This window comes from Pogona vitticeps, chromosome 10 (genome assembly GCF_051106095.1).
Source record: "Pogona vitticeps strain Pit_001003342236 chromosome 10, PviZW2.1, whole genome shotgun sequence".
Classification (NCBI taxonomy): Eukaryota; Metazoa; Chordata; class Lepidosauria; order Squamata; family Agamidae; genus Pogona; species Pogona vitticeps.
The window spans coordinates 13706933-13732528 of record NC_135792.1 but is presented as its reverse complement, the minus strand read 5'-3'; the positions used below and the strand labels follow the sequence as shown (position 1 = coordinate 13732528).

At 42.8% G+C, this 25596-nt stretch overlaps 2 protein-coding genes across 3 annotated transcripts in view; both read right to left on the bottom strand.

Moving 5' to 3' along the window:
• TDRD12 (tudor domain containing 12) overlaps nucleotides 1–9492 on the bottom strand; it is a 149179-nt gene extending 139687 nt beyond the window's left edge. For both annotated transcript variants that reach the window (XR_013538552.1, XM_078380351.1), the window contains exons 1-9: nucleotides 9257–9492; nucleotides 8840–8885; nucleotides 8581–8742; nucleotides 6847–6983; nucleotides 6053–6172; nucleotides 5737–5792; nucleotides 4000–4085; nucleotides 1803–1995; nucleotides 455–525 (exon numbers count right to left, since the gene is read on the bottom strand). Coding sequence is in view for 1 of the 2 variants with exons in the window: in XM_078380351.1 (XP_078236477.1) it covers nucleotides 455–525; nucleotides 1803–1995; nucleotides 4000–4085; nucleotides 5737–5792; nucleotides 6053–6172; nucleotides 6847–6983; nucleotides 8581–8742; nucleotides 8840–8863 (849 nt within the window). In the remaining variant the exon portion in view is untranslated. The remainder of the gene's footprint in view (nucleotides 1–454; nucleotides 526–1802; nucleotides 1996–3999; nucleotides 4086–5736; nucleotides 5793–6052; nucleotides 6173–6846; nucleotides 6984–8580; nucleotides 8743–8839; nucleotides 8886–9256) is intronic.
• Nucleotides 9493–16865: 7373 nt separating this feature from the next.
• On the bottom strand, nucleotides 16866–24059 carry NUDT19 (nudix hydrolase 19). Its single transcript, XM_020799231.3, has 3 exons — nucleotides 23213–24059; nucleotides 20945–21152; nucleotides 16866–17297 (listed from the first exon to the last, which is right to left on the bottom strand). The coding sequence occupies exons 1-3, from the start codon at nucleotides 23954–23956 to the stop codon at nucleotides 17062–17064; spliced, it is 1188 nt and encodes a 395-aa protein (XP_020654890.3). The 5' UTR covers nucleotides 23957–24059; the 3' UTR covers nucleotides 16866–17061.
• Nucleotides 24060–25596: the final 1537 nt, after the last annotated feature.

Below are 25596 nucleotides of genomic sequence, written 5' to 3'. Positions count from 1 at the left end.
TGTTTGTTTTGTTTAATAGTTAATTTTTATAGAAGGTGCTGAACCGTTATGCTGTTGCTTAGAAATGAAACTGTAGAGAAATGTTTTCTTTGTTCACTTAAATAAACTTATGTTGTTCAATAATTGGCCTTTCTAGTCCTTTGAACAGAACAGTTTCCTTATAGATAATTAATTTGGCTTACGTTACCAAAATTGAGTCATTAAACAGTAAAGATACGGTATTAAGTGGTTTCTTTTTAATAAAATCGAAACAGACTTAAATGCAGGCTGCCAAGAGTTCATGTCCCGGGAACTGTGTTGACTCAAGCAGTTTAATTTCGAATGGGAGTGAATGGGGCCTGGATTTTCCTGTTTCGTGGTTTTTGATCTCATTTAGGGGACCAATAACTCACAATCATAATGCAGGCAATGGATGTTACTGTTTTTGGTAACCTGTACATTCAAACTAACTTACCCTATTATATGAGTCATTTTCTTGTGAAGGCTTGCATGATGTTCTCTGACATCCATCAGAAAGATCACCAGCTAAGGGAAATACACAAATTAAACATGACAATTTTCATTTTAACTGTTCATTTCAGAAGTACTGTAATCAACCTCGGACAGGGCCCCAGATATAAGATTTTTTCATGCTGGGTAGGGGCCAATGTTACATTTAATTCTCTCCCCCCCCCCCAATGGTTCCATTGGAGGGGAGCATGATCTGTGCAAGGTTGCTGTTTTTATGTGTTATCAGATGTTTTTAGGTTTGCAAAATTTTGCTTTATGCTTTTAAAAGACAAATTATGAAGTTTAAAAAGAATTAGATCCAATGATTGTAAGGATTTCACATGAGTGATACATATGTAAGTTTCAAGTCTAATTCCAATGCAACACTTTTTAAAAAATAAATGTTTGTATACAAAAAAGGGGGTTAGCTGTACACCTTTAATACATCTGATATGTTAGTTCTGAGCAGCAAATTCCCAAGCCATATCAATTATGGTGTAACCAGAAGAGAGTTAGAAAATAGCCTGTTTAGCATGGGTAGAGGAATTTGTTTAAAAAGCAAAAACAAATGAGAAACATATTCAAACTTCTTTGGGTTCACACAGAACTAATCAAGTGGGGTTAGAGCCTCAATTAGGACCCACAATAGCAATTACTTATATATTCTCCGGGAGGCAGTGGAAGACAGGAGGGCCTGGAGTGCTCTGGTCCATGGGGTCACGAAGACTCGGACACAAATTAACGACTAAACAACAGTAAATATATTCTTGTTTTGCCCTGTCTCCTAAACAAACTACTGCTTTAAACTCCCAATGAATACACCACATTCTGTTAATTGCTTCTCATATAATCATATCAACTGTAACATTAACAGATCCAGCTACTGCGTTTTTCTGCAGTTGGCACAAGAAGAATGAGCTCTCACTCTGCTGCTTTTTTCTTCTGTGCAATCTTGAACTTCTTTCTGTTCATGATTTAACAGTAAACAGTGGCTTCCAGTTGACAGCCAACAGACAACTTACGATTTGTGCGAGTGCCAGGATTGCAAAACAGCTACTTATCTGCAAGTATAAGCCACTGTCTGGCAAGTAGGCAGAACATTTTCATTAACTGAAGAGAATAGTGTGGTGGTAGTTGGAGTCTTCTACTTTTTGGGTTTCTGTCACTAAATATAGCAGACACCCAACCTGAAGTACACTAAGAGGAAATAAAACAAACATTGCAGAGAGAAAAAACCAGAAGCTGAGAAGAAGTAAGCATATTTCCCATCTATAGCTAACATTATACTTCAGAAACAGATTGATCATACTTACACATGTCAAAAACTTTTGGTTTTTTGGCTTGCAGCAACTTTGGCCACAGAACATATGCAGGATTGATCTCCTCTGAAGCAGACTCAATACTTAATGGTGTTTTTTCATTTTCGTTCTCCACAGTGCTGTTTGTTTTACTGTTTATCTCATAACAAGCATAATTCTTTGCAACAAGATCATCATTCACACATACCTATGGAGGAAACAGATTTATTGCAGATGAAGATTTACCATGGACAGAAGTCAAACTACTATTGGCAGGGCTATAAGTTACCAATATTGTGCAAAAGCATCCTGAAGTCATGAGACGATTGCAATGGTTCAAATGGCTACCACATACACAAAACTCTCCACTACCACATGAAGGCACACTTTACAGTTCACTAAAACTATATGGCAAATGCTCTAATTTTGGCTGCCATTTGATGCTTTTAACAGGTGTAAAAGCAAAAGAGCTTGAAATGGCTTCTGCATTACATTATTAACATGCCCATAGATATAACTCCAGATTGCAGCAAAAAAACAAGGAACTTCATTTAAAAATATTTTTTAAGTTTCTGTTTTAGAGACAGCATATTGCACACATAAGCTGCAATTCAAACAGTTTTGAAACACACACACAGAGAGGCTCGTTTCTTCCTATACGGATAAGTTCAACACAAAAAATATTGGTGGCTACCTGTTCTGTTCAGTGCATGAAATATGTAGATCAGCACAGATATTCCACAATACTTCATTATAAGAAAAATATTAAAAGCACAGCATAACTGAAAGCCAAACAAGCTAAAGGAAATGGGTTCACAATGAAAAATTCACTGAACGTGTCTGGTTAAGCAGGCAAACAGTTTATTTTTGTCCACAAATTCTTCAGTTAATGCTATGAATTATTACCTACAAGGACAATTATTTGCAGAACAGGCATTGTCATCTCTGTTTAACCAAAAAGACACATCCCCAAAATACACACTAGCCAGAATGGCATAAATCAAAGCAGTCACTTGCCACTAGTTAATGAGTTGCTGCTTAAGAAGACATGCTACTAGTATTCAGTATAGAGACAAGAGACTCATTAACTAGTGGCAATTTGCCATAGCAATTTATGTTACTTTTGCAATTTTGCACCAGCATAACATCCAATACAATTTTGGTTGCTATATAGTTAACCCCATATTAGAAAATAATATTGCAAACTATCTGTCCCACTATGCATCTTCCACACACACAAAACTGAAACTACATCAAAAGAACAGATAGTCAGCAAAATACTTTTGTGCCTAGCTTGTCTTATGTCTGAAGAAACACAGAAGCTCTTTACCAGGATATAAAAATGGCCAGTCTGGAACCATGAGTATGTATCAAAATAATGAAAACATAATCTCAATTTCTATTCTTCTTCTTCCTGAGGGCATCAACTTTAGTCCTACACCACATTCTTATATTTGCAGGATTCCTTCTCCACTTATATGCACTTCTGCATGTCTATTTCCATAGTACTTTAATCCTTGGAGATGGAGACATTAGTCTTTCTCTACATATGCAGGGGATCTGCACTTTATCTCCATGTTCTTTTCTCCTATTTCGACTTGGTAACAAAAATAAGCTGGGCTGTAGAGAATAGTCTTTTAATTGTTGACTCATGGTGCCATGCAGCTATGCAGCTCAGGAATATGGAGTTTGGAAACATCTCTTTGTTTTTTTTACTGTATCTGCCCAAATCCCTCAGCCTGGGGGTTCTGGGAGTGATACTCCAAAAAGAGTAGCATTCCTACACTGCCTGTTACAGATGAAGTGATGTCAGGTTAAAACAGTGCAAAAACATGAACATACAAATCACAACCATTCAGCATCATAAGAAGTTGGAGTCCACAGTAAACACTGTCCAGACAATGGGAATGTAATGAAACTAGTTCTACTAGGGAAAATACTGCACTTTTCTTTACAAGAAGAGAGAGACAGATGCATCTACTCAGAAACTGCATACCCATTCCAAACTTAGAATCTTACTGGAGCTGCAAAAGGTTTGTGTAACCTGCTACAATACGGTAATGTGCATTTCAGTTGCATGAGTAGGCATGTAACTCACATGCATGCCAGCACCTCTTCAATTTGTTACAATATCTTTACATAAATCTTCTACAACAACAATAGGACTCTGGCTACTGTTACACAAAACAGATTTCTCTGTGATTTATTTTACCTTTTCACCCTTTATTGTGACATAAAGATAGACATCAAAACTGTCTTCTTTAAAAGCACACAACTTGGCCTCCACTTGGGTGGTTACTATAAAAAAATAGAATAAGAACATCAGCTACCTTCTTCTTTTTCCTCACATCTTCTTGGTTATTTGCCATTTACATACAACAGACAAAATATTAATCAGCATACTGCAATTGAATTACTATATTATATTTGAGATATCAAAAATAGGCATAATACAAGATCACAAGAAAACTGCATTATGTGTTAGCTCCCTCTTAGGTTAGGTTGACAAGAAATATAACTAAACGTATTCGGTCAGGTGTTGCCACAGCTAGGCTAAAATGTATTTCGTATTGTACGCAGATGAATCAAGGTCTTGCAAGAACACTTGTGGAAAACTCACCTTAGAGGGAAGCACCTTCCTGAAAAGAAATTACATATTTCACCCAACAGTTCTCAATGTGATGATCACATGAGTATAGTACAGGGGTGGGCAATTAATTTCTATAGGGGGGGCCACATGAAAAATCTGAACTGTGTTCGGGGGCCGAACCAACTTTACTTAAAAATAAAATGAAACAGTGATGTTATTATTGTTTTATCTTAAACTTGTTAATCTTCATAAATACTAAAGAGTTTTTTGCGGTATGTTAAAGATAAGCAACTGATCAACTTTAGACAAAAAGCTATAAATGGTTTTGATGTTCAAAACTGTCCGCGGGCCGGACAGGAGCGGTTCGCGGGCCGTATGTAGCCCTCGGGCCGCACTTTGCCCAGGTCTGGTATAGTAGGATCCCTGTATCCATGGGGAATCTGTTCCAAGGCTCCCTGTGGATGCTGAAAATGTAGATTACAGATAAAGCTATTACAATACTCGTACCAAATGCTATATACAGCATGGTTCTGGCTCTCTTTTGTGGCCAGTTCTATTAATGGCATAATGGAAATAGATTTCTCCAGCAAATGGCATTCATAGCATGATCTCTGTCACCCTCTAGTGGCCAGTTCTGGTAACTGTTAAAAAGTTGGGATTTGGAGATTTTTCTTTTAATAGTTTTTAATACTTTCAGACTGTAGATAACTGAATCAGCAGATAATGATCTTGTGGATAAAGGGTTCTACTGTAAACAGAAAATGTTGTGCCCTTTTCCACTAAAAGGTTTTGAATACTCAACCAACCTATATCAATTTAAATATTTTTGAAAAATCCACAATGCCTGTTCAATGACAATCAGATTAAATTCAATCAGCAATATAAAAATTCAAATTCTAGGATAGGGTGACAGGACTTTTGGAACATCAGATGTCTTGTGTCCCATAATCCCTTACTATTGGTTGTGGTAGCTCAAGATTCTGGGTGGTAAAGTCCAAAGCATTTAGAGAGCAGGAAGTTCCTTATCTCTGTTCTAATGATTTTGCAGTCAACCATCTACTATCAGGTCCAAACAGTTGTGCCACTAACTGAGGAGACCATTCACAGTCAATGGGCTTTGACTTTGGGAACAATTCAGATATTTAAAGTCTAATCAACCGGATATGGTTCTTTAAACATGAATTGCTTATTTGGTATTCTGACTACTTTGGTACTGTGAACAGTAAGCTCACCACTATTCTTTACTTCAGGCACTTATTATGTCTCCTAACTTAATATTACAGATGGGTTATTTTACCCTTATTTTAATGCATTGGCTCATATACGTATTTGAAATTGATATTCTGTATATTTTCTTACCATGCAGGAGGTCTTGGAAATACTGGATAGCTGCTATATCCCATCTGTCAACAGGACTACAAATACACACATGGTTATTTCATTGTAGCATCACAATAAGCCAAATGGGAAAGACAACAAATTTGTTTCAACATTTGGACAAACAGTACAGTGTTCTGGCAGATATAAAAAGGAGCACTTTTCCACACTGGAAATCGTTTATGCAGACAAGATCTTCTTTATAGGTGTAGGAATCCCCAGAAAGTTGCAAAAGATATCCTGAAGAGGCCATAATACCATGCAACATGTTACATGATCTCACACAAATCATACTTACACTGTCTCTACCTTGTTGGTATAGTAGTTAACACGTAGAGTTACTGGTTTGGTACAGTATAACTGAAACTTTTTTGCTCTGTAGGGCAATCTCATAAACGATTCTAAGGCAACACAAATTCTGAAAAAAAAACAGATTGAAAAATACAAAATTAATGAACTTTTACTAAACACTTTTGCAAAGCTAAATACTTTACAAGCAAAACACCAACCCTGAATATGACCATAATCTTGTGTTGCTCTTGATTGCCTTTGATATAAGCTATTTTTATTCCCATGTCCTAAATATGGTGAAACATAGTGATTTGCCATGGCTCTCCAGCAAGTCCTACGGTAAGCTGAGGTCAGGAGCCAGAAGCTTCTAAATGAACATACATAAATCCACTACTGGCCCACCGTGATTAAACTGGTACAATCTGATATGACAATAGTTCTAAACTCTGACTCTTTAGATGTTTTGGATTTCGTTTCCAGAAGCCCCAACCAGTAAGACCAATGGCTACAAATTCTGGAAATTAAGAATCACACCTCAGAATTTCCATAGTACAATTAATAAATATTTTTCCTAATGATGGACAACATCAAAAGCATTTGGGATAGCTAACATTAAGTCTTCCACAGTACATGTTGAGGGGCATAGAATAAACTCAAATAGATAAGAAATTACCTGTTGTTCTGTGCTTGCAAAGGACTGAAGAAACACATAAACACTTCACTGATAATACTATACAGATCTGCATTGTCTCACTCAGAGCAGTTTCAGCTGTTTGATTTTAACATAGTATAATTACATACCTGTCTGTTTTCACATGAACAATTTGGGCATAATCCACAAGGAAGCACTCAGTGATATAATAATCTTTATGTGATTTGATTGATTTAACAACAGCTCTACACCAGGATTTCAGCTCCTGACAATAAACAACACAAACCTGAAAAAGAAGCATATAATGGGAGTTTTTTAAGTTTTGTTGTTATTTATTACAATCCACATGAATTTTGTATTAAACATCTAATTAGTGAAAAGCATGGGCATTCCTTGTCTAGTCGTGCTGGCCATGTGGCCACGGAAGATTGTCTTTGGACAAACATTAGCTCTATGGGTTGGAAACGGAGATGAGCACCACCCCCTAGAGTTGGACACAACTGGACAAATTGTTAAGGGGAACCTTTACCTATGGGAAGTTTACTGTGGGAAGTGACTGGGTGCAACTTAGCTTAAACTCAAGAAGATATGTATCTCTGCTTGGGGAAGGGTAGAGAAAGAGAATCTCCTCAGGTTTCATAGACTGTCCTTTACATTTCTGATCCATACTGACCCTCCTTCAATCACAAATTGCTATTTTTAGGGTTGCTGATGTCACTTCCTTTTCTCACACACCATTGGCTCATGCCTCCCAAACAGAAGACAGCCTGCATTTCTTCCCTAGATATGAAAGAAGCAGCCATGGCTCATGATATCTCCAATTTAGTTAGCTAGAACTAGGACTTCTAACACCTTCCCCATAATAAGCATACAGTGGTGCCTCACAAGACGAATTTAATTCGTTCCGCGGTTAATGTTGTCCTACGAAAAATTCGTCTTGAGAAACGCATTTTCCCATGGGAATGCATTGAAATCTAATTGATGCATTCCTGTGGGCAAAAAAAGTCAGAACAAAGTCAATTTTGGTTTACAAAGGCTCTTTAAAGCCATACATATTGTGCAGATGATTTTAAAAAATTTCAATCAAAAAACTTTTAACTTTTTAAACATCATAGAAAAACATTTAAAAATCAGCAAATATGAGGCAGAAACAAAAAAAAAGGAAAACATTCTTCTTGTGAAGCATGGCCATAGGAACATTTGTCTTGCAAGTCATCAACCCCATTGCCAAAACCACTTGTCTTGCGAGTTTTTTGTCCTGCGAGGCACCACTGTATTTCTTTAACATAAACTTCCCTACTTTCTTAGAAAGAAGTGTGAATGTGATTTTTTTACAAAACAAAAATTGCACTCAGGTATCCTGGTATCAGAGGGCTGAATTTAACATTGCGTCTGCTGTCTATTTACTCTCCAACACTCACAATGGGAAAATTATAATCATGTGCAGTACCAAAAAAAGGAAGCAGAAATATGGCATTGTTTTTACAAAATTTCTTCTACAGACATTTAAAACTAATTCTAAATGTTGTCTATAAATACCTACTATAACATGACCTTGTATTTCTATGCCTATTAAAGCTTAAGTTAGTACCATACATTTTCAGAAGGAAACTAGAACTAGTCCCAGTTGGTATATGCCTTCAAGTCAGAATCAACTTGTAGCAACCCTAATGGAGTTTTTAAGGTAAGTGTGATACATAAGGAGTGTTTTTACCATTTTCACACTTCCAGGAAGATTCCATGGATGAGCAGGGATTCAAATCCAGGTGTCCTCAGTCCTAGTCCATCACTCTATCTACTACGACACACTGAGTATCATCAGCCTAGGACTAACTATCATTTTCTCTTCTTCACTGTCTTGTCAAACAATTACATAACATTACCTGTCCCTCTTCTAACGTAGGCGGCTTGACTTCATCCGCATATCTGTAAGTCTTGTTATAGAACTGATTCATCTCAGACTGAAGTTTTTTATATTCTATTTCATCAATTATAAACGTTCCACCTCCTTTTATGCCAACCCAAAAGCAGTTTGGATTTTCAATCTATTAAAACAAAAAAACATAATTTTATATTAAAATACTGTAGCCACTGTGTATGGTTGGAGTGGGTATGCATTCCGTCTTTAAAAAGTTACAATACCTTCAAAATAAAGACTTCAAGCATTTTCTTCAAGCGTTAGATAAACCTTTGAAAACACACAGAAAAGTAACAAATATATCAGGAAATTATTTTCTTAAAATGAAATAATTCATTTAAATTTAATTTTGAGTTTAAAACAACCAGGCCATAATCTAAGCAGCTTTAGATTTCAGAAAATTCATATACAGGTTTCCAGCATAATCCATAAAGTCACGGAGAACCAGGCAATGGGGTTATTTCAATAATTTAGCTACTGTCAACTTTTAACCAACTATACATCTTAGTTCTATTGAAGCAGTCATGGTAGGTCAGAATTAATAAAGTAATCATTTGTATCAGAAAAATAAATTAAATATGTTATGTATCACAAAGCAATACACATATGTGATCACTAGGGGGAAATGCCAGATTACTCACAAACACTTTGAACTTGTGGTTGTTGTGGGTTTTTCGGGCTCTTTGAACTTGCTTATGGATTCAAATGAAGGCTGCAGAAAAATGAGAAATGTTATTGAAATCTGCCCCCTAGTGATCATGAAGTAAAAGTGCAATTTGTGACTCAGGGAAAGAGTATCAATGAGTGGAGTGGGACTTCTGAGTAAACATTGGCACGATTACACTATAAATCAGTTTTGCAGGATCAAAAACAGTTCTGCCCAAACCGAATCAAACTGTATTTTCAACTAGGATATATCTGAACATGACCTTTTAGAAGCATTACCTTTTAGGATAGCTTGTGATTTGTGTAGCAGATTGAAAAGACCATGCAGGTGGCCTACTAAAGTAACAAGTAAAAACAATAGGATGAAATATGACAGTGATTAGACTTGAAAGTAGCTGTTTCACACTGTTTTTATATCCCATCAACTCACTTCAGATTTACAACCCTGTAACAGGATTTTTGAGGCACATGAGATGTTCAAGGAGTGGTTTAGGGTTGCCACCTCACATCTCAATGTGTTTCTTTAGCATATGCCCTCTATTAAGCCTAATGGACAGTGAGAATATGTACACAGGTCAACCACCCCTGCAATCACATGACCAACTAGCAACCTCCAAGCCCTCATAGATACTGTGAGGACACAGAGAGAGACTTTTAAGATATTTAATCTCTAGGTATTTTGACTCTGTATTTGTGTGTATTGTCTGCATGTTGCGTTGCACATTCTTAAAACTGCCTAGGCTATGGGTCAGGATGCAATCATCCCCTAAGCTGCTGAAGTACAATTCAAGCAGTGTCACAATGACTAATCAGAGAAGCTCAACCTCTAAACGGAGGAGCCAAGACCCTCCTTCTCTCACTCTCACACTTAGCCCTCGCTCTTGTCAACCAAGGTGAATTCCTCAGATCAAAAGACTGTCCTATCATAAAATCCTGGGAAAAGGTGGAAGAGCAATCCTGTCTTCCTGTATGGTGGGAAGTAGGCCTATCCTGACCTCTGGTGGGGCTGATTCAGTGGCATCACAACCATCATGTTGTGCCTTCCAACAATGCAACCAGCACATTACACAGAGTCAAAATACCTAGAGATCATGAAGCTTGCATGCGTATGTGCCAAAGGGTTGTAATGGGCACAACACCAAACTGGTACAGATTAGTATGGGTTGAAATCCACAAGCGGCCACCACAATTCCTGCAGAACCTCCGTCCCCATTCTTTCTCCTCAGCCTCATCCACCAGGTAGGGTTGTGAGTACAGGGTGGGGTGGGGGCGAGTGGCAGAGAAGCATATTCTGCTCTGGGCTCCGTTGAGGAGAGGCACCCCAAACATGCAATAAACAATTAAATGTTCCGTTTGGGGCCACGCGGTCCGTTCCCCTTCACCCAAAGAGCTGCTCCCTCTTGCCAAGCAGACCTGAAGCAGGAGGGAGACCTCTCTTTCCCTACCTGGGGCACCTGCCCTTCCTGAAATGCATTATTTCCCCCCATCCTCCCCCCTACACACCGAAACTCGCCCCTATAACGTCCTCCGCGGTTTCTGCTTCCCCCGAGAGGCAAAAAAATAAAAAATAAAAAAAAGCGGGCAGGTGCAACCTATTTAAAGTCGCCACTGCGTCGTGGGGTAGGAAGAGGGCAAACAGATAAAACAAGCCGCCCTCCCACAGCCAAGGCGAAGCTGGCTTCACCTCGGAACAAGAACCGGTGGGGGGGGGTCCAACCCTCTGGAAAGGGACCCCAACGGCCGCGCACGCGCTCTCGCTCGACACGTTCCCGCCCGTCCTCGTCCTCCTCCTCCAGTCCTAACGCCTTCCGTTCCCTCACGCGCGAGGCTGGAAGACGAGGTGCGGCCCGTTTCCGCCTCGCGCATGCGTCGCCACCACCCGTTCCGGCGCAAACGGGGAACGGGTAGCCCCTCCCTCGCGGTTACGCCAGGAGCGTTTGGGTGGCGGCGTTCGTTTTGAGGAGAAAGGGAGACCGAGGGGTTGAAGGGGCTCACCTTCCCCTCCGCCAACATGGGAGCTGGAGCCTGGAGAGAGAAGCCCTTTCTCCTAGCCCTCGGTCTCTCCCTTTTCCTCACGTGCGCGCACTTGTATGTGCACGTGCGGGCATTTCGGCGTGTATATAGTGTTATTACTCGTACTATATACTGTACTTTGTGTACCCGCATGTGGGCATACAGATACGCGCGTGTGAAAGGGGAGACAGCTTGAGAAAATGGCCTTTTTGGACTGCAATATGAATTCATGTACTATAAATTTATATACGTGTCTGTGTACCTATGCACATTTCCGCATCTCTACAGTTTTTATGGACATCTTTTCCTCAGTAAGCCACATCCACTTAAAACCCACCCCATGTGTTTGGGGTTGGCAGTAGTCCTTACAGCGGTAGCATTTTTAACGGCTTTCATTAAGCAGCACATTCCAGTATTTTGCCCCTTTTATAATAAATGTTTATATTATATAAATGTTTATATTATATAAATATAAATATTTGGGCCCACATTCGGATTTAGTTACACAAAGAATGGACCTACTGAAGTCAATGGACCAAGTCCATTACAAATAACTCTCACTTATTTCAGTTAATGTAAGCTGAAGATATGGAGCCATCCTATCCATATCCCCAACCAATTTTGTTGAGCACCTTTGTGTGTGTGTGGGGGGGTGTATTTCAGACTGACCTCATTAGACTTTGAGCTTATTAGATGAGCCAGTATGGAATTCAGTGTGTGATTATTGTGGAATACTGTAGTAGATCTCACTGTGCTGAAGATTTACACCTAAGCAAATGTGCAAAGCATAGTGGTAATTCTTCTTTTGCACCTATTTACTCAGAATTGGGATCCATAACACTCAATTTAGCATCTTTGTGCTTTCATAGGATTACGGTAGATGCAATTCAATAAATTCACTATTGTCAGAAGTGTAATGGATTGTGCAGTCAAAGTGGATAAATACTGAAGGAGTGTGAACACAAAGTAGGGCCAACTTTCTCATTTTAATTGCAGGACACCCAGAATAAATAAAGGGTTTTGTGATATGTTACAGGAGTAACAGAATGATTCTGGGGTATAAAGTTGTGGCTTGGAGCCCACTGTAGCAGATGTATGATCTCCTCAGCTGGCAAGCTTATACCTACACACAAATACAGAGAGAGGGAGGAAAATGTAAGCAGACAGGCTGAAAAACCATAATCCACAAAGGTTTATACCACAGTAAAGCAGATGTTTATAATGTAATGAATTTGCCAGCCTTACATGTTCCTCAACTCTTTATTTTTTGCGCTTTAACAGCCTAAGGTAGCTAACTACTCTCATTATTTTGAGAGTTCTTAAGGTGCCCTGAGAGACTTAATGATTTTCTGTTCTTTTCTGAAATTAAAAATAGTTAGTTAATAGGGCAGTACCACAGAACATGGTTGTTTTAACTCACTTTAAGGCTGGAATCAGGCTAATGCAGCTACCTTCTGGACTGAAAATGTTTCTGCTACCTCTGCTTTAATCCTCATTTAATCCATGAGTCATACTCATTCAGTGGAGTGAATTTCTTCACCCTACCTCTTTACTGCATGCACACTTATGAGTCTAGCTTTTTTTTAAATTAATGTCTCTGTTCCTTTCAATAGGACAAATATAAATTCAACGCTTATCAGTTATGCTTATATAAATAGCTTACCTCCCCTGCATCAAAGATCTTACAATTTATGACATTATTGACCAATTATTTTAGTGCTAATCCTGAATCCATTGATTCTGAAACTATCAGTGATCCATAAATAAGTAGCTACTTAAAAAGGCAAGTTCATGCACGTTTACTGAGATGTAAGCCCACTGAGTTCTGTCAGACCTCTCAGCTGTATATAAGATTTAAGCCTACTATCTACTAAAGGTAGGTTGAAAAGATATTTTTTCCTCACAGGAGAATGAATATAGGCTAAGGAAAAAAAGCAGTCATTGAAACATATAAAGTACAATCAGTTACAACAAAATCACTAAGCTATGTGCCATCTGCAATACCTGGTTCCTGCTCTTCTGCCTGGCCCAGGAAGGTGGAGTCCTAATTCCCTTTATAAGTACAATGCCTATTTTAAGAATAATGGATAACTAAAGATATTGGTTACCATGCATTTCCCACATTTCATACAATTGTGTAATAATGATTTATTTCATATTTTTGTTATGCTTTATTGGTCTTCACTGTAATTGTTTTTTAAATAACTTCTTACAGTGAATTTGAAATTATGCGAATACAACAGTAGCCCCAGAGAAACTGTATCTCTCTTGTCAAAGTAAACTGTTCAAATATAAGGCAGTGGATCCTGATTATTTCTTTTGTGTCTTTATAATAATCATGTGCCATCTAATCAATTATCAACGATGGCAACCCTTTTCACGGCTTTCCAGGTAAAAAATATACTCAGAAGTGGTGCACAATTTTCTTCTTCTGGGGGCACCCTGGGACTGTGCAGCTTGCCTAAGGCCATACAGGCTGACTCTAACCGCAGAAAGGGGGAATCGAACTATTTAAACCAGTGGTCAGGGAACAGGGGTAAATTACCCCAAATGGGGTAAAAATGAAAATCCTGGGGGTAACGAGGACGTGACCCTAATCCCTTCCCCCCCTTCCTCCTCTTCTGCCTGGAGGGGGGTTTCCCGGCAGCCCAATCGCCCCCATCCCGCCCTCTTCTCCAGCCCTGCTGCAACTGAACCACGGTGGACGGTGGCCAGCGATGGGCCCCAGTCGGTGGCGTAGGGCAGCTGAGGTGGCGGCGGTGGGGCTGGCCATGGCGGAGGGTGAGGCCAGGGCAAGCGGCTGGAGCACCCCCGCCAGGAGAAGCCTCTCCTTCTAGTGCCAGAGAGGTGGATTGCGGCGGAGGGGGGTGGGCGCGGCCATGGCGGTGGCCTGGGCCAGGCTCAGCCTCCTGGCACCAGGCTGCCACCCCACACCCCTGTTCCCAGAGGAGCCTGTCAGGTGGCAGCGGTACTCGCCCAGCCGCACAGCTTCCTTCAGCAGCGCCTCCATGCCGCCCAGGGGGGCTGACAGAGCCTCTCGCCCTCCATGTGGCAGCTGTCATGGCGCTTCGACGGCGAGGCCTGCGGGAGCCCTGATGCCAAGGTGTGACGCAGCCACCCCGGCGAGCAGCTGCCGGAGGCGGTGTTGGGCGTCCCCTGCGGGCGAGCCACCTGCTGCTCTTCGACAGCCGCCCAGGAGCCGCCTGCTGACGGAGAAGAGGAGCCACCCCCATGGGGCCAAAGACTGAGCACAGGCCCACCAGGTGGAGGAGAAGGTGGCCGTGGGCGGCGAGGCTTCGGTGGCGGCGCTCAACTGGCTGTACGTGACTGAGATCCTTCCTTTCAAATCAAGGGGGTAATATCAGCGTACATAAATTTTTTGGGGTGTAAAGGGTAAAAAAGTTCCCTGACCCCTGATTTAAACCATTGAGCTGTCCAACCAGCTCTGTGTCATTATACAGTAACTGGCAAATACATTTTCCATTTACTAAGATGATTTAAAAATTAAATACAAATGGTTCAGTAAACTTTTTTGGGACATCTTTCATGCAACAAAAAAAAGAAATAAAGCATTTGACTCAAACTGTGTCAACTGCAGTATGTTTTCTTTCTGTTCCTCATGTACTCATATTTCTAACATTTTTCCAACCCTCAAAACACATAAATATAAAACTATACTTTTAAAGGATACTTTTTTCATTGTTTACACTACTCACTTTTCTTATAGTGAACTTTCTCCTCATTTCTTAGTTCCATTTTATAAACTGTAATGAGGAAAAACAGTGCTCCCTTAAGCCCTGCACAACAAAGTCATTTCTAGTAGTTTCTTTTCATTTTCATGAACTATTAGAGCTGTACATAAATCACAAACTTAAGTTTGGATGCCCCAGAAATATAACAAAGTTTGAATTTAATCTTCCAATATGCTGACACTTTAAAAAATAAAAATCCGAAAAGCTCAGGCCACATTGTGTTGAGGAACTATTCTTAATATGAAAGCAAACTACATTTTGGAAGATGTACAATGACTTACTGTAACTTTCCAATGATTAAAGTAGTCAATGTGACCAATGTTGCTGAAAATAAATCTTTATTTTAACAATAATTCACATAAAGAATATTTATATTCAGGCGACACAGGAAAAATGCACATTTGTTGTGACATTTTAGAGAGAACATACCAAAACTGTAATCCAAATGTACATTCAATATACAGTACTGTACACTGAATGAATACAAACATGGTATTTATTTTATGTACAGTATGAAATTATAATTATACACCACTAAGCAGGTCAGCGTATCTAGAAAAGTGTCTTCCTGTTCTAGAAATAGAACTTTCAAATTAATAATAATTAATAATAATCAAATTCATAGGTCTTTTATACCTGCAAAACTGAAATCCTAAACGGTTTTTTAAAAGTAAATCCCACTGAACATAGTGAGGATCACTCCCACATAAACATGCTTAAGAGGCTCACTCTCAAAAGCAGAACAGTTCAAGGTACTGAACTATAGATATTAAACAGTTCATCTCATCCCAGTATTGACAAATGAGCCCTACATTGACTAGAACCAAATATGGCCAGGTTGTCTTTTAAATACAGTGGTCCCTCGCTAGAGGAACGTCTCGCGGCACGAAAAACTTGCTAGACAAATGGGTCTGGCTACGGTTTTTGTGCCTCGCAGGATGATCGTTCCTATGGCCTTGCTTCGCAAGATGAAGCCCCGGGAGGCTTCTGAAAGCGGCGCTTTGCCATGGGGGTGCTGGGCTAGCCTCTGCAAGTGCCACTCGCCGGCTTTGGGGGTCCACTGGGGCTTACCTTGCACCATCCCAGGACTCGTGGGGGTCCCTCCGCGCAGTGATGGGCATTTGCAGAGGTTTGCCTGGCACCATTTTTGAAGTTCCCGCCCTTTCCCTCTGCCTTCAGCAAGCTTCGGAAGGTAAAAAGAAAAAAAAAAGTCTTTTTACTTTCCGAGGCTTGCCAAAGGAGGACCCCCAAAGCCGGCGAGCAGCGCTTGCAGAGGCTAGCCCAGCACCCCTGCAAGTCCGTGGATGGTGCAGGAAAAGCCTCCGAAGTGCTCTGAAGCCGGCACAGGCAGTTGCGGGGCACCCCCACCAGTGTTCTGATGGTGCAGAGAAAGCCATCAGAACACTGGCAGGGGTGCCCCGCAACCGCGTGTGCCGGCTTCAGAGCACTTCGGAGGCTTTTCTGCACCATTAGAGGACTGGTGGGGGACCTCCAAAGCCAGCAATCGCGGCGTGGGGACCCCCCCGCCAGTCCTCCGATGGTGCTGCCCCAGCTCCCTAACTGGTAAGCGACTTTTTTTAAAAAAAAAATTCCCATAGGAACACATTAATTAGATTTCAATGCATTCCTATGGGAAAACGCGCCTCGCAAGAAGAATTTTTTGCAAGACGGCATTGACCATGGAACCAATTAAATTCGTCTTGCGAGGTGCCACTGTAATCTAAATCTTTAAACATGTAGATTGAGTTCATATTCTTCATAGACAGATGTCCACTCCTCAAATGGCATGTTTGCACAAAATTTGAAGAAAAAATAATTACAAATGTATAGACAGAAGCCTAAATCCAGGCTTGAATTTCACAAGTAAACTTGTAAATGTAGTCACACTTGCTGCTCTCAAAATGTGTTGCATAGCAAGATCTGAAGGTTTTTGGCAGCATATTCAGGAAATATTTTACAGGCTGTGTGTGTACACATACATACACACACACAAGTGTAATGATATATATCTATTATTATAATTTGCTATTACAATCTGCATTATTTCCCACTTTAGAGTCCACTACCAATGGGTTGATATGTTTATATTTGGCCTGGATATTCACACAAATAGTAACGTTATGGAGATCATGAGTCACTATCCGGTGAAGCTTACTAGCCCCTTTCATCAGATCTTCAATCTTTTTGTTTGATGTCAGAACAGGTTTTCTTTCTCCTGTAAGATCAGGATCATCTGGATAAAGTTCATCACCTAAAAAAACAGAATATATTGTTCTTTAGTTATATATAATAATTTATTTTCAATTATCTTCATCCTTGTGTTGCTAGTGATTTTGCTCTGTTACCAGGTTAGGTAAAGGTAAAGGTTCCCCTTGACAATTTTTGTCCAGTCGTGTTCGACTCTAGGGGGTGGTGCTCATCCCCGTTTCCAAGCCATAGAGCCAGCATTTTGTCCGAAGATGATCTCCCGTGGTCACATGGCCAGTGCGACTTAGACACGGAACGCTGTTACCTTCCCACCAAGGTGGTACCTATTTATCTACTCGTATTTGCATTCTTTCGAACCACTAGGTTGGCAGGAGCTGGGACAAGTGACAGTCGCTCACCCCATCGCGTGGATTCGATCTTACGACTGCTGGTCTTCTGACCCTGCAGCACAGGCTTCTACGGTTTAGCCCACAGCGCCACCACATCCCTTTGTTACCAGGTTAGCAGTTTGCTAAGATTCAAAACTGATGTGGAGGCAATATTCTTCTTACAGGCTTTCTCTCAATACACAGGAATGCAAATCATAAAAGATGTGAATACACCAATAAAGTGGGTCTCTGTCTGGGACTGTACAGTGCTACCTCGACTTATGAACTTAATTGGTTCAGGAAGATGGTCGTAACTCGAAATGGTCGTAACTCGAAGCACCATTTCCCATAGGAATGCATTGAAATGTAATTAATCCGTTCTGACCGAAGAAAAAATCACCAAAAAAAATCACTGCAAGACTAGTCGGAAACACGACTAATCCCTTCCAGCCGAAGGGGGGGGGGAAGCAATCAACCATGCAAGACTAATTGCAAATGCAAACAAGACAAAGCAAAAAGCAATCAAAATGTGGTCTTCAAGAAGAAACAAGTGTATTTTTGTAAGAACTCGCATCTGTTGGAAATATGCCGTATTTTTTGCTCCATAAGACACACTTTTCCCCTCCAAAAGGGGGGTAGAAAGTCTGTGCGTCTTATGGAGCGAAGGTGGTGACTTCGCCCCTACTGGCCCCGTGGGGGGGAGCGTCGCAAGGGTCCGAGGGAGCCTTCCAGGACCCGTGGGATGCTCCCCCACTCCCCACGGGGTCAGCGCGGGCGAAATCGCCAGCTCCCAGGACCTTTTGAGAGGCTTGAAAACCTCTCAAAAGGTCCTGGAAGGTCGCTATTTCGCCCGCGCTCGCCCCGTGGGGGGCTGGGGATAGTGTGGCAAGGGTCTGGAAGGCCCCCTCGGACCCTTGCCACGCTACCCCCACCCCCCACGGGGCCAGCGCAGGCGAAATCGCCAGCTCCCAGGACCTTTTGAGAGGCTTGAAAACCTCTCAAAAGGTCCTGGAAGGTCGCTATTTCGCCCGCGCTCGCCCCGTGGGAGGGTGGGGGTAGCGTGGCAAGGGTCTGGAAAGCTCCCTCGGACCCTTGCCACGCTACCCCCACCCCCCCACCCCGGGGCCAGCGTGGGCGAAATCACCACCTTCTGGGGCTCTTTTGAAGCTTCCCAAGCCTTAAAAGAGCTCCAGAAGGTGGCAATTTTGCCCCCCTGGCCCCCAGGGGGGCAGGGTGAGTCTCTAAAGGGTCATGGAACACAATCTAGGACCCTTTGGAGGCTCACCCTGCCCCCCCACCGGGCTAAAGGGGGCAAAATTGCCACCTTCTGGGGCTCTTCTGAAGCTTTCCAAGCCTCAAAAGAGCCCCAGAAGGTGGCGATTTTGGCCCCTCTGACCCCGGGGGGGGGCAGGGTGAGCCTCCAAAGGGTCCTAGGTTGCGTTCCATAAGATAGATCTCTCCATAAGGCTCACCAATTTTTAGGAGAAGAAAACAGATTTTTTTCCTGTTTTCTTCTCCTAAAAATTGGGTGCGTCTTATGGACAGGTGCATCTTATGGAGCGAAAAATACGGTAATTTAACTCAGCAAAGAATCAACATATTGCAATAGTACACTATAGTTAACACCATGTAATTCAGGAAAAGAAACCATGTTACTTTGAGAAATCGTAAATAAAGAATAAAAATAATAATTGTGTGCTGTCAAGTCAATTATGACTTATTGTGACCCTTGTCAGGGTTTTCTAAGTAGAGAATACACAGAAATATTTTACTGTTCTCTTCTTGGGGAGGGGTGTGCTCTGAGACCATGAAGCTTGCCCATGACTACACAGGTTGGCTCTTCTTCTGAAGGGCAGAGTGGAGAATTGAACTCTCAGCCACTGGCCCCACAATCTGATACTTAAATACCTGAGCAGAAATCTCCAAAGGATCAACCTATTATAAAATTTGCAGATGACACAAGACTGGATGGAATAGCTAATACTTTGGAAGACAGGAACAAAATTTAAAAAAATTCTTGATAGGTTTAAGGACTGGGCTGAAAACAACTTAATGAAATTTAACGAGGATAAATGCAGTTTTACACTTAGGAAAAAGAAACCAAATGCACCATTATAAGTTGGGGATACTTGGCTCAGTAATAACATACAAGAAGGATCTTGGAATACAGTTGTGCCCCGCTGGACGATTACCCCGCTCTATGACGAATCCGCTTTATGTTGACATTTTTGCGTTCGCAAAACAATGTTTTAAATGGGGTTTTTTCGCTGCACGATGATTGGTTCCCTGCTTCAGGAACCGATTTTCGCTTTACGACAATCAGCAAAAAGCTGATTGTTGGGTTTCAAAATGGTCGCTGGCTGAAGAAAATGGCCCCCCGCTGTTTTCTACGACGGATTCCTCGCTTTACAGGCACCAAAAATGGCTGCCGTATGGAGGTTCTTCGCTGGACGAGCAGGTATTCAGCCCACTGGAACGCACTGAATGGTTTTCAATGCGTTTCAATAGGTTTTTTTATTTCGTTTGACGTTTTTGCTCTACAGCAATTTCGCTGGAATGAATTAATGTTGTCAAGCAAGGCACCACTGTAGTTGTAGACTATAAGGCGAATATGAGACAACATGTGATGCAGCTGCAAAAATGGCACGATATTTTACGATGCATTAACAGAAGTATTCTTCAGATCTGTGAAGTACTAGTCCCCCTCTATTCAGCACTAATTAGGCCTCCTCTTGAGTACATAGTTTAGAGATTATTAACCTAGATATGCTTCTTGAATGCCACATTCAAGAAGGATGGCAACAAAGGGGAACAGAGGAGGGCAACAAGGACGATCGGAGGACTGGAAAGCAAACAGTATGAGGAAAGACTGGAACCCCCCTCCTGGCATGTTTAGCTTTGGGAAAAGACAGTTGAGGCGAGATATGATTACATTCTTCAAATATCTGAAAAACTGTCATACACAGGGGTACAATCTGTTCTCAATCATGTCAGAGTGCAGGACATACAATAATGGGTTCAAATTATAGGAAGCCAAATTTCAGCTGAATAACAGGTAAAAGGTCATAACTGTTAAAGCAGTATGAAAATGGATCAAATAACCTTTGGAGGTGATGAGTGCTCTAACAATGGAGGCATTCTAGGGAAAATTAGGCAACCATCTGTCAGATCTACTTTGATTTGGATTCCTGCTTTGAGCAGCAGGTTGGACCCAGTGGCCTTATAGGCCCTTCCAACTCTATTATTCTATTATTTTCACCTGAAAATATAAATAAAGCTTATAACTATTTAAATAATGAATACAATCCCAATTTTCGTCTACCTGGTAAAAGCTGTATGTGACCATCTGAGGCAACCAATATTACAGGCATCCAACGCTCACATCCTTCTAAAGCTCGTTCAGAGCCAAATCTATGTAGATCATGAAGTGATGAGAAATTGTAGAGTCTGTATAACTCATAAAACTGAGGAGGTGCGATCCAGATGTCTTGAGATTTAAAGAGTTCAAGTGCTTCCAAAGGCGATGACCACTGAAAAGGAATAAAGAACATACCATTTCCAATCATTTGTAATTTCCCTAGGAATCTGGTTCAGAATATTCCAAATCACTTCACATCGGGTCATTTATGCACTTAATTTTTTCTGCAATTCTTCTAATCTTGCAAGGAAGGCAGACATTGCAAATATTATGTAGATGTGAGCAATTTTTAAAGCAAATTTTAGAATACTTATTTTTTGGGACTACAGCTCAAAGAGTCCTCCAACTAGCAGATGAGAAAGCAGAGGGAGGGATGATAAAATAATATAGGAGCCATTGTTGGCAAGTGGGGAATTCTCCCTTTCCCATGGCTAGAAGGGATAGCAGAGTTAAAGCTATTTCTCCCAAGAGAGAATAAGCCACAAAAGAATTCTGTGTCATTGCAGGGGGAAATAAAAAGAATAAAACCATTATAATCTAGCTGTATCTTACTATGGACATGGGATTCCCATTGTAATCTAGCTCTACCAGCTATGGACATGGGATTCCCTGCCTACCAGTCCCATCAACACTAGACTGACACTACTGATATGATCTGTGTTGTCATGAATGGTTTCTCTCACTTTGACTCCAACACAGTAATGGTCATGGTCCTCAAGAGCAGTTTTGCACTAGTCCAGCCTTGCACGTGAAACAATTGATATGATCTGAGGCCTGTAATTATGCATAGTACATTCCTGGAAAATTCATTCCTATGGCTTGACTATCTAGGGTAGAACTAAAGGCACCTTACATACAGGCATAGTAGTATTTTCATGACAGAAAAGTCTTTACCTTGAAACAGCCTGAGGCAATTCTAAACAGAAGTAACAAGTCTCTATGAGATCAAAACGACTTCGTATTTGTCTTTAGGACTGGCCTTATTATTTTTCTCCCCCCCCATCCCCCAGAACTACAGAAGCATGTCGTTTCCCTCTTCTTAGTTTGAACAGCCTTCTCACAGAGGATCAAACATTACATTTACTTCTTCTAAAAAACAAGTGCACTTAACTGACCCCATGTATTTTGAGGAAAAGGCAGATGACAGCTTCACAATCTAAAGCAGTGCTCTGTGCCACTTTCCTGCTGAAAATCACCTTTTCCCATAAAAAATCATAGAGTGGAATGATTGGTTTATCAGATCTGGTGTCAGATGAGACCTCAAAGACCCTTTTCTTCTGGTGTATTCACTTATGATCAGCCCAGCATCCTTCAGAGAGATGTTGTGATGATAAAATTTGGTATGGGGACAGTGGATTAAATCCAATTTTAGTCCCAAATAGAATAAACCTATTTAAACGAATGGGACGTTCATCCCAAATAACATTAAGTTCCACTAATTTCAACAAACCTAGTCTATTCAGGACCAGAATTAGATTTAACTCCAGTGATTGTAAGTAAATTTTAGTTTCCTTTTTCTATCCAAGTTTTCAGATTGCTAACCTAATTTGCATGTTATTATCACTACTACTATTATTTACTATTAGATATGCTTCCTAAAGCCCTTCCATCTGAAGAGGTACCTTAAACAAACAAATAAAACAACATCAAGTGCTCCTTGGATAGCAGGATATCAATCTAATTAAGTACCGTACATAAATACCTGGATACCCATCTTCTCTTCTTAATATGTCAGCCTCAGTGCTGAAGAGTTTTAGGCATTTACTGGGAAAGAAAATATTGAATTTGGCATTTTTATAGCCCTGATATATTTTGAGTGCTCTCACATGTGGGAAGACTGTGGCTTTCTTGTTTTATTGTGTATGGTGCGGGTGGGAACCACTTTGTGATCTGTATGAATGAGAAGCAGGATACAGTAGAAGAAGTATTTCTTAACAACAGATAAAGGCTGCAAGGCAGCAGGTCTGGAGAGTGGATGTGGCGATACTTGGAGAGGCAAGACTCGAAGAGAAGGAATTTGAAAAGCCTGCCTGCCGAAGGCAAGGTGAGACGGGCTAGGATCGGGCGAGGGGGCGGCAAGACCAGCAGCGAGGCGGTTCCAGGCCCCTTCGCCCCGCGACCGACCGACCGCCGCTGCGCCCACCTGCCCGCCTCCCTCACCCTCACCCTCACCTGACACGCCGTCACCTCGACCTGGTCGTGCGAGGCCTCCGGCGGGCCCTGCCCGAGGCAGCAGAGGTAGAAGGCCGTGTCGTAGCGGCGGCCCCCTCGCCCGGCCCGGCCCACGGGCGTCAGCCAGTTGCTCCACTCGTGCAGCGCCCAAATGTTGGGCACGCACCTCAGGTGGCAGCAGAGCTCGAAGAAGCTGACCGGCTGCCGCTGCACCCTCCGGCGCCATTCCGCCAGCTCGGGGCCCGGCGGCAGCTGTTCCGGGGGCAGCAGGCGAGCCGGCCCGGCCGAGGCGGAGGCAGAGGCGCCGCCGCTGCCGCCGCCGCCGGTGGGGCTGCCGCTGGGCACCAAGAGCAGCACGCCGGCTTCCTCGAAGGTCTCCCGGATGGCGCAGATGCGGAAAGCCACGTCGGCCGGCAGCGCCGAGCCCAGCTCCGGGCGCTCGGCGGCGAAGAGCGGCGCCCGCGGCCCGTCGGCTCGGACCGAGCGGAGCCCGCAGTGCGGCGGCGGCGGCTCGGGAAGCAGCTGGAACCAGTCCGCCGAGAAGTCGGCCGCGTCCACCACGCCGCCCGGGAAGACGTGGGCGCTGGGCATGAAGACGCTGCGCGGGCTCCGCCTCAGGAGCAGCACCTTGTAGTCGAAGGCGCCCGGCGGGCGAGCAGGGCCGGAGCCGGAGCCGCCCCCACTGCCCCCGGCTGCCAGCAGCACCGTGGCGGCCTCCCGCCAGTGTCGCACCCGCGAGTTCATCTCAGGCGACTCGGCCCGCGCCGGTTGGAAGGGTGAGTGAAGTTCGTCCCGGCGGCTGCTCGGCCGGCCCGCCTCCTTTCCTCCCTCCCTCCCTCCCTCCCTCCCGCCTCGCGCAGCCTTCGGGCCCGCCATCGCCACCCAGCGGGCCGCGGAGGCCGAGGCGGGCGGCGCGAAACGAGAGCGGAGAGGCAGGGCCTCGGCTCCCTCAACTGGACGGGTGAGCCTTCACGCGGCTGGACTGCAACTCCCATCAGCCTTTACCATGGGCCGTCCGAGCTAGGGCTGATGGGAGCTGCAGTTCTGAACGCCAACAACCTCTGACGCCTCCAGGCCCAATTCTGGGAGGAAAGTGTGATACCTACCGTGCACTCGCTCAAGTTATCCATCTTTGGGGCAACGTATAAACCCATCCAGATCTAATTCCGGACAGGTGCAGCAAGCATAACCCGTGTAATGTTGTGCGAGTATAGATCGAGTGGTGAGCTAGAATGATCTGGAGCTCTTTGAAAGGGAAGGTACGAAGTTCCCAGCATATAAAGTTAGTGCCTGTGTGAGTGAGCCAAGGAAGGCAATTGTAGGACTTTAAGCCGCTCTCTTTCCTAGCAGATCTGTATTTATTTTATTTTATTTATTTGATTTATACCCCGCCTATCTAATTAGAAGTCCCTACCTCATAGGGTTGGTGTGAAAGAAAGAAAGCACATGCTCTTCTTTTATTAGTTTAGTAGTATTTGTAATATTACCTATAATGATAATTAGTGGCCTTAATTAGTGCAGTAATATGTGGGAATTCTACAGTGATAACAGCTGAAGATATTTTGCTACCTTAGGTGAAAAATCGAGATAACTCTCCCTCCCCATTCATTTCTCCTCAATTTCACATAGAGAAGTCAGTTGACTTGGCAGGTAATTATTAACACTGATGGCAGGCCAGCATCCTTCTCCACCCCTCTGAAAGCAGTCGGCTGGCTTTGATAGCACAGGCCTAAGCAGAAGATGCTATTTCTATCCTAGAACGTCAACACTGTATGCTTGCTACTCTGCCTGGAGTTTGCTTGCTCCTTTGCCAGATTCTCCAGCACTGCATCTGTGAAAGCATCAGTTTCATGGGAGTAGAGCAGTGTATGATGTCTGTTGGCCTGGCTAGCTATTTCTTCAGTCCTTTCCTGGTGATGCTGCTGACTTGATGATGGGGAGGGACAGCCATGCAAAGCTGGCCTACCATGAAACAGAGTGAAACCGTTATCTCGGTTGACAAATGGTGGGAAGCAGCAAGAAGAACTATGTGTAGTGTGTCAGCTTGCCCTGCACCCCTTATGATAGTCTGCTGCTCTCAGGTACAGTGGAAGGTAGTATCCCATCATCACTGTTGGTCTCTGGAACTTGGAGATACAGTACTGTATATCAGTGGTCCTCAACGTTTTTTGTCATGCGGACCGGCGGAGCCTCTGAGGGAGGTGGGGCGGCCCCTCGCGCTCGCGCTCTCCGGTGCACGCACAAAGTGTTTGGGGAGCGCGCGCACGCCATAGCTGCGCGCGCATTCCCCACCACTTCACGCATGCGCAGGAGCCCCTGCCAACTCACACACGTGCACCCCCCGTGCGCTCCTCCCCACCCTCTGCGTGAAATGAAAATTAAAA

Excerpts from the sequence above, each read along its gene's own strand:
- NUDT19 (XM_020799231.3), bottom strand. The coding sequence starts at position 23,956 with ATGAACTCGCGGGTGCGACACTGGCGGGAGGCCGCCACGGTGCTGCTG. Across the intron at positions 21,153-23,212 it reads TCGAGGTGACGGCGTGTCAG|TGGTCATCGCCTTTGGAAGC; the intron begins GTGAGGGTGAGG and ends ATTCCTTTTCAG. Across the intron at positions 17,298-20,944 it reads TCACATACAGCTTTTACCAG|GTGATGAACTTTATCCAGAT; the intron begins GTAGACGAAAAT and ends CTGTTTTTTTAG.